Genomic DNA, 12,935 nt, shown 5'->3' on the forward strand with positions numbered 1-12,935 from the left:
CAAGAAATTTGAAAGACTTTTTAGTGACTAACGGCTGACAAGCAGCAGGAGGGCATTTTGCGGGCGCATGCGTGCAACCGCTGTACAAAGACCGCGTGATCTTGGGAATAAAAATGGCGCGGAAGATTCAAACTTTGTTTTTTGTACTGTTTATCGTCACATAATTTAATATAGACATAAATTTCGCTACGAAAAAGTGTTTTGTGTGTGGCAAGGCTCTTATAAAGCAGATTTTCTGGCCTGCTTCGGGATCGTTGTTGCAAATAATGGGAAAATATGTGGGACAGGTAGGAAAGCCTTCACCGACAAAAATCAAACAGGCCGTAAAAAGAGGAAAACATTTATTCGTGTGCTGGAGTGTGATATATTAGGATCAAAACTTCACATCAAGTCAATTGCTGTAATACAGGCAGAGTGCGAGCAATATTATAGCTTGTCGGGAGATTTTTTGCCTAAAGGGACGGCCACCAAAGAAAAGGGTTTTCCCTGAGGGGAAAGACATGTTTGGGTGTTCTGCACATGATAATGCAGCTCACTGATGACTCTAGAGCAAAGCCAACTTGCCCTCGAATGGCCAGTAAGGTTTCCTGGAACAAGAACTGCAGTTCTTTAAATCACATTTAGGCGACACAGAAGTAAAACACATGTTAAAACAGTCGTTATAACAGAACGAACATCAATCTTAAAGAAATAAACGTTGAATGAAAAATTGAAAATAACATTGTTTATAGTTAAAAATTATTTCTTAAGACATTTTATGCAGCAGTTATTAGAACGTTTCTGAAAAATATATACATCGCTTGTTCGTTTCATGCTATTTTTTGACTGGTGATCAAGGCTAGATTTTGATAAAGGAGCCAAAAATGTACTAATTAACATAGTAAAATGTAAACAAATAGTCTACCAGCAAAGAATTACCATAACACTTTATAATTAAGATCGATCGCAGTAATTCTTTTCTTGTTCAACGGAATAATTGTGGAACATCGAAATGTGAAGTTATTTTGACCAATGCTTAAGTTTAAGGAAATAATCACAAACGATAGTTTCTCTGTTAGAATAAACCAGCGAGAACGTACGTTAAAGAAAGCTAAAAATTACCACAATAGACCATTTTTTAACGCTACCTTCGCAGCATTACACGATAGTTCAAGTACTTCAGGCTCCATATATCATCGGTAGACGCTGGAGATCAAGGTTAGATTTTGAGATTTTCGCATCGTGAGAACGATGAAATTGCAGTTTTATGACAAATCTGAACAAAATCATGACCACTCGCTCAAACCCGGGATACTTGATTATAACATCGTGTAGTTAAAACTGCTGTTTTATATTTTAGTACTAAGTAGCCGTAGCGCTTTGTCCGTTTAGATCTCCCGGCTATTAAAAACATGGGCATGGTATTTAGGTTCTCGACATTCGGTCGCCATTTTGTCCACGCGCAATGTTTAATACACATAGCCAAAGTCGATCAGATAAACGGCACGCCGACACCAAAGTATGCTTGTTGTTGTCAGAAGATAAAGCATGGACTCTTAGTATCGTATACAGCAAATAAAACTTAAAACACCTTTTATTTTGAGCTAAAAATTAAGCTATAAATTGTGAAAAATATGTAAACAATCAATAGCAGAACTTCTCTGTCGTGCGCACTAGCCCATATCGACGCATGCGCACGCAAAATGCCCTCCTGTTCTGACAAGCTACCGGTATGCGCTAGTCATCAACATTCAAATTCAAACGTTAGACCTGTTCCTTTCATTTTTTCTTTGAACACTTTATCAAACAACTGGTTCTGTTCCTCAGTGAAGTATTCTTTCCATCCCCCAACTTTACCCTTTCTTATAAAATTCTCTCCTTCAAACCAATGATGGTTCGTGTGTTCGGAGCTCTTCATGGAATCAATGGAGGTTTGATGGACAATCAGGTCACGTGTTTCTTGGGAAAGCTCTTTACCAATGAACTTGGCTATCTTTTCGACAGTGTCTGCTGGATCCTAAACAAAAAAGATAAATATAACAAATATTAAGAATCAGTTAATACATGGTGTTAATTAGTGATAACTGTAAAATAACCAGGTTGGTAGAGTCAGTACATCCACTTATAACATGGTCAATTATATGAGTTCTCTGTATGAGTTTATGTCTTGTTTGGCTAAAATCGAATTGTAAGTTTCTAACCAATCGGTAAGCTCGACGAACCAAAAATCTTAACTGAGATCCTTCCATGCAGTTACATGTACGTGTGTGCACTCTTCAGTTTTTCATCCCGATCTTTAGCTCTATTTGATTATAAGAAACAATCGTGATTTATTTCAGTAGAACCCCGGTAAATCGAACTCGGATAACTCGAAAACCCCGTTAACTCGAACTAACTTCCATTTCCCTTAGATTTGACTCCACTTTTAGGTCATTTTTACCCAGTTTACTCGAACTCAGATAACTCGAAAACCCCACTTACTCGAACTGAATTTCGTTTCCCTTGAACAAAATTTGGGTCAAATTTACCCCGATAACTCGAATTCTTGCTCTTGCAACTCTCCACAGTTGCTCATTGATTAGAGCAACGAACAGATCACGTATTCGACAGCCATTTTCCACTCTCATCATAAGAATGTATGGCCGTGTAAGAGTTTCTGACGAGATAAGTTTAATTTGCACTGTACTGTATACTGAAGTGCTAAAATATCAGTAAAATATCAATTATCAACTTGGCAAATTAAACATCAATCGACCCCGATAACTCGAACTGTTTTTTTGTTTCCCTTCAGAGTTCGAGTTACCGGGGTTCTACTGTAATTGTATTTGCGTAATATATGCCACGAAATTCCAACAGTGAAATCCCAATCCCAATTGGTTTAAGAAATCAGAAGGCGAAAAATTAATGTGTTCCACTTGGTAAGGCAAATCCAAGGGAAATGACTTTGGTTGGAGGTATCAGGAGGCTCGAAGAATCAGTGGTTCAAAAAAGTTGGGTTCGAAAAACTTGAGTTTTTGTTCCATCCATTAAATTACTTTGGCCCAATGGAAACACTCAAATGTTACAATAAAAGACAACACTTCATAACACGCCGATGATGTTATAGAAAATTTCTATTCTATTGATTTTCTCACCTTAATCCTGTCTTCGTACTTCAGAAACAAAATGTTAGGATCGTCTTTGTGCTTCCACCAGCTTAGCACGTGATCAAACCACACACCACCTACGGCTATATACAAGTCACAGTAAACAACCATTCAATCAATCAATCATTTGTTTATCCAAGTAACGACTACTGATCTAGAAGCTCATTCAAAATACGTACATGCAGATTTAAAAAAATGAAAATTACAATATATCCATCTACATTTAGTATAAATCTACTAGCGTTCTATCACGAATGCTGTTCTCTGATTGGCTACGCTACTCACCTTCTATTTAACAATTAGACGGCAAGCTCGAGGTTTCTACCGGCTGATAGTTGGCGAGGGGCGAAGCCCCGAGCCAACTATCAAAAGCCGGTAGAAATCGAGAGCGAGCCGTCTAATTGTGTTAGCATAACCCACTGACCGATCTATTAAACTCAGAATATCGCTAGAATTGATTTATTGAAGGTTTTGAATGATAAAATTCAGCGAAGACTAAGCGCGCGCTCCGAGAGCCTTCTACGGATCATTAGCATAACCACACTGACCTACTATTGGTAATCGCGCAATCTGATTGGCTACACAGGTGCCTACTATTGATCCGTAGAAGGCTCTCGGAGCGCGCGCTTAGTCTTCGCTGAATTTAATCAATCAAAACATTCAATTAATCAACTCTAGCTATATTTTGTGTTTAATAGATCGGTCAGTGGGTTATGCTAACACAATTAGACGGCTCGCTCTCGGTTTCTACCGGCTTTTGATAGTTGGCTCGGGGCTTCGCCCCTCGCCAACTATCAGCCGGTAGAAACCTCGAGCTTGCCGTCTAATTGTTAATTATAGTTCACCACTAAATTTTCTCCGATTCTGATTGGTTTAAATTGAACACGTGACGCGATAGTGCCCGTCCGCCGGAGGGCACTATCAGCCCATAGTGCCCTCCCGTAAAAAATGCCCGGATCGATAGTGCCCGCCCGTGACTGTTCAGTTGTAAACAAGCTGCCTGCAGACAAAAAAACCCAACCAAATTCACTGCATTTAGTGGGTTTCTCGTTTGGTTTTGTTTGGTTTGTTAAATTTCGGCTTTCAATTGAGATTTTTATCCTCAAAAGTAAAAATAATTCACGATGCTTGTTTTTGTATGTGCGCGCGGAAGAAAATTTAGTAGTGAACAATAAAGACAATAGAGTGTTTCTGTCTCGGAACTATCGGTCTAATAGTTGCCCCTTGGAAATTTGATGTTCTTAAAACTAGCATATTTGCCCTCGAAGCTTCGCTTCTCGGGCTAATATTTGTTTTAAGAACATCAAATTTCCGCGGGGCAACTATCAGCCGATAGTTCCTCGACAGAAACACTCTATTGTTAAAATAGTAGGCACCTGTGTAGCCAATCAGATTGCGCGATTACCAATAGTAGGTCAGTGTGGTTATGCTAATCTGTTGTAGAAGGTGAGTAGCGAAACAGCGTGCGGTTGTCAACAGAATGGTCGCCGCTTTTTCGCTTTTAAATTGACCGTAAAGAAGGACTTGGATTATTTACTATTCCGGGCGATGTTGGAGAAGATAAAGACTGTACCGAAATATGTAATGAAGATTTTACACGGTAAGAAAAGCAATTAATATTCATTTACGCTCTTAAAAGCGGGCGAATCTATAATTTTATAACATTCAGAGATGCGTTTCACCGAGACATTTTGTGGAAATAAAGTTTAAAATGTCTTTGCGAACTAACACAGTTTCATCGTCCCATCAAGGAGCAGTAAAAGAAAGGCTAAACAGATTCGACCTGCAAGTTTTTTTATGCATCAATAAGACTTCAATAAAACAACAAAATTGAATGCGAATTCAAGGTTGCGGGCGAATCGTTCAACTTTTCATAAATTTCTTATCGTTCAAGTTTCCTACATATAAAACAACTTGACTTTCAAAGGGCCTTTGTAAGTCAGTCTATCTTTAAATTGTCATTTCACAATGAAATCCGGCTTTTAGTTCAATTCCGAGCAAACGACGGTTTAAATAAATCGTGAATGAAATGCAAAGGCGCACACAGAAGCTAAACAGTGCAATGTGGTTTCTTCCTTGCGAACAACTCGCTTAACTTTTTTTTGATCTTTTACGTTTTCGAATTTAAAAAAAAAACCTGACTTCCAAGGGCCCTTGTACGCCAGTACATCTTTCAATCGTCATTTTACATTAAAAAACTTGGCTTTTCCTTCAGTTTCGGGCATATAACGGTTTCAATAAATCGTGAATGAAATGCAAACGCGCACACAGAAGCCAATGCAATGTGGTGAAGTTGTCAATTATCCGCGTGTTGTGTGACTTATTTACATCATTATTTAATAAAAACGAGAACCTGTCTTGTTGTTAAGTTTTGAACGTCTAGTAGATTTATACTAAAACAATTAGATTATTCGCTCTCGATTCCTATGTGTGATAGTTGATTCGGGCTTCGCCCTCATCAACTATCACACGATAGAAATCTCGAGCTCATAATCTAATTGTTAAATATAACGCATTCATAACATATAATCGCATTCCTCTTGTTCCCTTATTCTACTTAACAAAAACTATTGATGATGATGATGATGATGATGATGATGATGATGATTGAAGCAGTTTGTAATGATTTGCTAAATGGGTAGGCTATATGCCCTGCAAAAGTAGCTAATTATTCAACAAAGCGTAAACAACACGAACAATATATACAAGTACTCTGTATTGCAATACTTGCAAAACAGCATAAAATGACACGTTACTACGCGACACAACGAGAATGATGTGACATTTAAATATGACACGGGACAAAAAAGAAATGGCATCACTACATGAATCTACATGACACAGCAAGCACGATATTGACGTGGCCGCATAACATAAGACAACAAAACAAGGCATGGCATGACGAGGAATACGATGACACACCATGCACGACACAAGAAGCAATGTGCTTAAAACCCTTATCGTGTTTAAATAAAGGATATGATGATGATGATGATGATGATGATGATGATGATGATGATGATGATGATGATGATGAAGCTGCTATGATATAAGACACAACACAAGACATTACACGATGTGACAAGACACAACCAGGCACAACACGGCATGAATGACATATAAAATAACAATATGCATTGTGACATAACATGACATGACATGACACGACAATATAAATTGTAACATGACATGGCATGACACGACAATGTACATTGTGACGTGACATGACAAGATGTGACGTGAAATGACAGGACAATATAGACAAAATTTTACCAGTTAGTTTAGCAGTGGACATGGTGCTTTTTTAAAACACATCTACATTTACATAAGGTTGATTGATTTGTCAAAATGGCATATAACCTGCGTATTCAGCATACCTTTATTACTACTTACTTTCCCCTTTCATGAAACGTTCAAAGGCCTCATCCCACGTGGGAATTTCCTTGAAATGAGGCATGTTGCGATGGTGATCGAAATAGGACACAAAGGCATCTTTAGGATTGCGCATGGGATAAATGTAGCGAGGTTTGGTTTCTTCATCGCGGCCCTTTGGCACCATTTCGTAAGTGAGGTGAGTTTTGAATACACGTGGGGCGGGGAAGCTTGTAAAAGTCTTCTCTATGGACTCCACATCATTAACAGAGTATGGGTAACATTTGAAGGGCATAACGATAGCTTCGAGATAAGGTACTCTTTTATCCAATCGACCATCGCAAATTTTACCATCGTGTATTATCTGCCATACTATTTCTTGGGTCCATGTTGAACCTGCGATGATAAGAGTTCTGTTATTTTTTCTCTCGCCCGTCACCGCTACTCTCAGATAACTTAAACCTTCATGTTTTGGATTTCTAGATGTTTGACATTATGGGAATCTTACTTACAAGACTTGAATTTACGACGATTATTTTTTAACTTTGAAATATTTTCAGCTTAAGTTCACTATCACAAATATTGAGAGCATCCAGCTTTAAAAGCTCAGGTACGATTTCAGGTACGATTTCCAAATTGTTCTTCCATTCCGTTTCCTTCCCTTCTCAGTGCTCCCCAACATATTGCACAGAAAATACTTTAATAGCCACGAAGGGTTCAACATTGAAAAGAGTAGGTGGGACCTCTAAAAATGTTTGTGTGTGACAGAGTATCCGCATTTTATGTTCTTAACGCATGCGTTCCAACTACAGTCAACTCTCGCCTTGTGGACACCCCGCTATTGCGGACACTCGCTATTACGGACAAAATCCAGATCCCCGGCGAATAAGGATTGACTGGAAATGACTCCCGCTATTACGGACTCTCGCTATTACGGACACTAAACGACGCCCCGAGCGTGTCCGCTTTAACGAGAGTTGACTGTACTTTTGTCCACGTTTGCGGCTCTCTTTCTGTAACGCAACGCTCGCGTAAGGTACAGCGTTGCATGACAGAGAGGGTCAGAACTGGACTAGAGCTCTCGCGAATACTCACATGTAAATTGGTAAGGTCGACAATGAAACAAACATTACAAGAAGTGCAATACAGTCAACTCTCGTTAAAGCGGACACGCTCGGGGCGTCGTTTAGTGTCCGTAATAGCGGGAGTCATTTCCAGTCAATCCTTATTCGCCGGGGATCTGGATTTTGTCCGTAATAGCTAGTGTCCGCAATAGCGGGGTGTCCGCAAGGCGAGAGTTGACTGTAAACAAACCTGATCTGGGGTATGACGCAATAAAGATGTCATCCTTCCTGGCAGGCAATGTTGGAAAAACCGCCACCATTTCTTCCGTTATACCCACACCACGCGGCAATGGAATGCCGTGAAATATCTCCATTTCATCCATATCAGTGTGCACGTAGGTAATTCAATTTTTAGTGTAAATGCCTCGCTGAGAAAGTAAAAATTAAGCCTACAGTTTTACCTGTGAGAGCAATACAGTCAACGAAGCGTTCTTTGTACGCTGTGGCGGGTACCTTAAGGTTACTACTGTTAGCGGCTACTAATTTTGCGATTTTAGCGAGTTGGGCCAGAATCGCTAAATCAAGTACTGGCTAAAATTTGTCTCGGTCAAATTTAATACGCGTTACATTAATATCCCCGTCCGTCAGAGGAATACAAAATTAAATATAGTGGCCCTGTTCAACTATATGACAACGTCAGAAGGTAGAGCAACAATTAAGAAGGGTTGGGAGAGAGCTGGGATCGCCGGCATCGTAGAGAATATGACTGATTTCCCTGACGAGCACCCATTATTTAACATTTGCAATTCACTTTCTTCTAAATCTTGCTCAGAAAAAATCGCTAAAATTAGTAGTCGCTAAAAATAGTAACCTTTTGTTGCAAAATGCACCGCAGTCAGCTGACTAAGATTCTCTCGTTTTAAATATCCCCCCTCTTAGAGATTCCCTACCTTAGAGATTTCCCCATTTTAGAGATTCCACCACTCGACAACTACCTTTGTCCAGTCGACAATTTTGTTGCCCACTAGTACGACTCGACAACCCATCGCAAGGTCCCTTGCTTACTACAACATGCCGGAATATAATGAAATGAGATGCATTTCTCTACTCGACTCAGACTCCGTTTATCTAGTCGACAATGGTTTTGACCACTCGTAGTGGTACGACTGGCACTCAAACAAGTTTTATACGGGAAGGCTCCGCCCCGACGTCCAACCCCTTACCTTTTATATACCATTTTGACAGAAAAAGCACCCCTTTCGTATACCTACACGACAGAAAATATACTTAAAACAGGATGTTTTCTTGACATTTTTATGTAGCGCTTAATAAATTGAGAGGATACAGCCATAAGTTGCGTCTGTTCGGAATAATTAATTTAAAAGCCTTTTTTAATATCTTAATGACAGATTTCCCTACCCTTTCATATACCTAAGCTTGTGAAATCCCTACGTACCCTTTAATATACCTGAAGCCTGAAAAAGGTACCCCTTTCGGGCGGAGCCTCCCCGTATAGGCCATTATGTGGAGTACCCCCCGGGGGGTCGGTAAGCCTTCGCAGGGCCCCTTGCTTACTACAACATGCTGGAAACTTTTAGAAGTCCCCTTAATGAGATGCATTTCTCCTCTTTTTAAAATTGATTTGCCTATCTTTTAAAAGACCGCTCATTATTTAGAAGGTGGGGAGCGCTGGTTGAAAAAGGGGAAGGGTCAATGATTTTTATGCAGGAAAAGGGAGGGTGGCATTAATTTAAGCACGCACATTAGGGAGGTTTAAGGGAGTGAGTGGGTTAGAGGGAGAAGGGTCAGCAAAAAATGTATTTCATAAAAGAACAGGGTCAGGAGAATTTGAACATACCCTCCCTCCATTTGCACCTACCACCCCCACCCTGTTAATAATGACCGGTCCCTAAGATATACAGTAATTGAAAGCTTTCTGGAAAAAAATCGTCTTCTACAATACCCTCCGGAGGCGTTGAAAGTTGCATTAAGCTGTATGTGAAACAGTGTAGAGGTCATAGGTCTGCACGGGTTAAAAAGTCATAAAAATGAGTGTAATAAAATAAAGAAAGAAATCAGACCTCTACATATAAGATTGCAGGGAGATCACAAATTTAATGCTGTAAGAGCTTTGCTGGTTATCCAAATTTTTACTGATCTGTTTAATGAGCTTTGTTGTCTCAGGTTTATACCGTAAGATTACCAGTACTAGCAACGAACTTATTCTGCGTTTTTTAGAACAATCCGATCCTCACCCCCACAACCCTTCCACAAAAAGAGACTTATTTGTGTAGTCTACCCACTTCGCCTCACGCAACAATTCGAAGTCTTTGAGTTAGCACAGTGGCAACGTTATATTTGCCATTTATAAATCGAATAATAGCTTAACAAACAAGACAAGGAAACTCGAACTCGGAGGTTGGTTTAATAAGCCCTCAATCTTAAATCAGATGAAACTCGTAAAGTTTAATACTGAACAAATTCGGGATCGTTAAACAAATTTACACCGTGCCAGATTGAATCAATTGGTTTTCCGGTTACTCTTCAGCCGGGCTCTTCAGCAGCCTGTCTGGGTTTCTCTAGAGATCAAGAGTGCTCAGTATCTCATATACCGAGCTGTGCACATCATTTATAATAGAGATTCCAACCTTAACAATTCGAAATCCGGGAGACCACGATTTAAACAACAAGATATCTCTTCCCAACGATTTTCGATTTGCCGTTGAATTACCGCAATTTTTTTTAACCGAAATGTGCATGCAGGGCTGCAAATAACAGTCGGTCATGGGACATTGGCCGACCAAAATTTGCTGATGTCCGACGAAATCCGAATTGTAGTCGGACATGAAACTACATGATGTCCGGGCAATTTTGATCATAAATCATAAGTGATAACTTGTAAGTGCAGGCCTTTTGTTTTTGGTGATGTCCGACCACAATTTTGTTTTGTACGACCAAGATGTCCTTTCAAGTAAAAAAAAAATATTTGCAGCCCTGTGCATGGGATGCTTTAATGCCAGAAAATCGAAAGGCACAGATAAAAGGTTTTACCTTTTCGGCAATACGTAAATAAAATAAAGTAAAATGTTTTTTTTCCATTTCGTGTCCCCAACATCAATTATCAGAGACGTGCACATGACAAGGCCTGGGATAGTTCCGGTCAACCTACCTTCGATTCCTGTGTGTTCAGCTCTATATGCGGAGAATTTAGCAGTTCTTATGGAACGTATCTTGTAGGTTCATAGGTCTTTATACGGTCTGTTTATCTGCCTGAATACATGTCGCGTGACTGCTCGTGACCCACGTTATGGTGAATATTAAATGACATTTAATATCGGTCAAGTTCTTATTAACCGAGCAGGAGGTCTCTTGACCGAGGTCGTGAGGTACAGACCAAACGCAGTGAGGTCTGTTCTGTTGTAAAGCACGCAGGAAGCGGCTAGAGCACGAAAGAAGTGTAGGGTGAAACGCGAGCCGTAGGCGAGTGTTTTTCCCTACTTCTTGAGTGCTCTAGTCGCTTCCTAAGTGCTTTACAACAGAACAGAGCACAGTCGAGGCTTCTTTATTTGTTTTATAATTAAGAAATTCATTAATTTCCCCACGAATTCGCGCAATTATTTTCAAAACAAACTTTTTTCAAGCGAATAGAAGTGGCGTCAGCGTACATCTGTACTCTGATAAAGTACGCAGCAATTAGCCAATCACAAAACTTGTTAGAATGGTTAAAAGAATTTGATTGGTTGAATAAGACATCAGCTGTCAACAGCTGTCAAACCATCAAGTTTGAAACCATCAAAGTTCAGAAATCCTCAAGCTGAAAACGTCAAGTGAAATCCGAATTTTAACACGAGTCCTTGAAGTTCTTAGGACTTTTAGTACAACACAGGATAGAAAAGTAGACTGTTCAGTGAAAACCGACTGAATTCTGGCCCATGAAAACTTGCACGTTGTTAACTTGACAACTAGAAAAACAAACTGCTCAAAGCTTGTGGCTGGTACTTCACAAAATGCGGCCGTACGGCGTGTTTCGCGAATCATTTACAACCATCGGATTCAAGGGAAAAATAGAGTCGGCTGCTGTGGTTGCTGTGACCTTCCATTCATCGCACTGGAAAGGATATAGGAACAGGATTGTCTTCCTGAATTGCATTGGAGGTTTTTAATTTCTGGACGTCTGCTTCTGGAATGACAGGTAAACTTGTGTTTGATGTTTTCTTTGTTTTCGCGCTTGTTCAATTTTTTCTAACTTTGCAGCAGCTTGTTTGAAGCTTAAAATTCAACCCCTTTTGCAATAAAAATTCCTAGGTTTAGGGGTGAATTGTTTAGGTGTCTCTCGATAGCGTTGCGAAATCCAAGAAGCGATGACCTCGAGTAAAGTTCACCGTCTTTTGTTCGAGCTTCGGCGTAGAATTTACCGAGGTTGTTGTCTAGCTTCTTTGTTGGTCATTTTGTGAAGGCTTTTGGCAATTTTTCTTTCACGGCACCAATCTGTTTTGTTTTTATTCAGTATGTGTTAAGTCTGAGTTGTGTGAATATTCGCTAGCTAATTTAGTTTTCTGTTTTTTGAATTGCTGTTTGTTTGTTTTGTTTTTTTACACGAAAATGTAGCTGTGCGTGATTTCTAAAATTCCGTACTTAAATAATGTGAAACTCATATTCAAAAACTCAGATAGCACATTTTGTACTATCTTTCGTGTTTTTCGTTTCTGCTTTCGTTATAATGTCTTCAATTTCGGCCTTGAGTTGTCTACAAATCTTTGGTTGGTTGTTTTGTTGTTAAGCTTACTTCAATTCCGGCTCGGTGTTTTTTTCCGTAACTTGTACCGAAATTTCACTTTCTATCGCCGTGCAATTTGTGCTGTTAGGAACAGGACGTTTTAAATTAACTGACGCTAAAAGCTCGTTTTCATTCTCGTTTTTCAGGTCAAAGAAGATGTCAGGGTCAAGACAAAACCCGAGAAAGACGTTCGGGAATAGTGGTCGGCCATATTGGGTCGATGGCGTGACATTTCCTCCGTACATCTGGACTCTGATAAAGTACACTGTTTCAGCCAATCAGAGCGCGCGTTATATGAAAACTTAATTATAATTATTTGTATGTATTGATGCAAATTGACAGATATGTATGAACCGGTTTAGATGCCGGTCTAGATGAGAAAATCTAGACCGCGTTTAATATCGATTTATAAAGCCAATCAAATTCGTGAATTCGGTAGTTCCCAATCCTTGTGAGACACGGCCATATAATAAGTATAAAGTAAGACTGTGGACTACGGACTAGGTTTAAAACACGGACTGGTGTAAAATAATGAGGACCAAGGTTGCAGACACAAAGTCTTGTTTTATCTCGGCAAAAAAAGATTTTTTTGACAAA

General features: G+C 39.6%; 1 protein-coding gene across 1 annotated transcript; it reads right to left on the reverse strand.

Annotated features, from left to right (window-relative positions):
- Positions 1-636: 636 nt before the first annotated feature.
- On the reverse strand, positions 637-10,794 carry LOC144633332 (sulfotransferase 1B1-like). The gene is made up of 5 exons (XM_078492225.1): positions 10,731-10,794; positions 7,812-7,985; positions 6,519-6,893; positions 3,114-3,208; positions 637-1,996 (listed from the first exon to the last, which is right to left on the reverse strand). The coding sequence occupies exons 2-5, from the start codon at positions 7,942-7,944 to the stop codon at positions 1,724-1,726; spliced, it is 876 nt and encodes a 291-aa protein (XP_078348351.1). The 5' UTR covers positions 7,945-7,985; positions 10,731-10,794; the 3' UTR covers positions 637-1,723.
- Positions 10,795-12,935: the final 2,141 nt, after the last annotated feature.

Source organism: Oculina patagonica, chromosome 1 (assembly GCF_052425735.1).
Source record: "Oculina patagonica isolate OP01 chromosome 1, crgOcupat, whole genome shotgun sequence".
NCBI classification, from domain to species: domain Eukaryota; kingdom Metazoa; phylum Cnidaria; class Anthozoa; order Scleractinia; family Oculinidae; genus Oculina; species Oculina patagonica.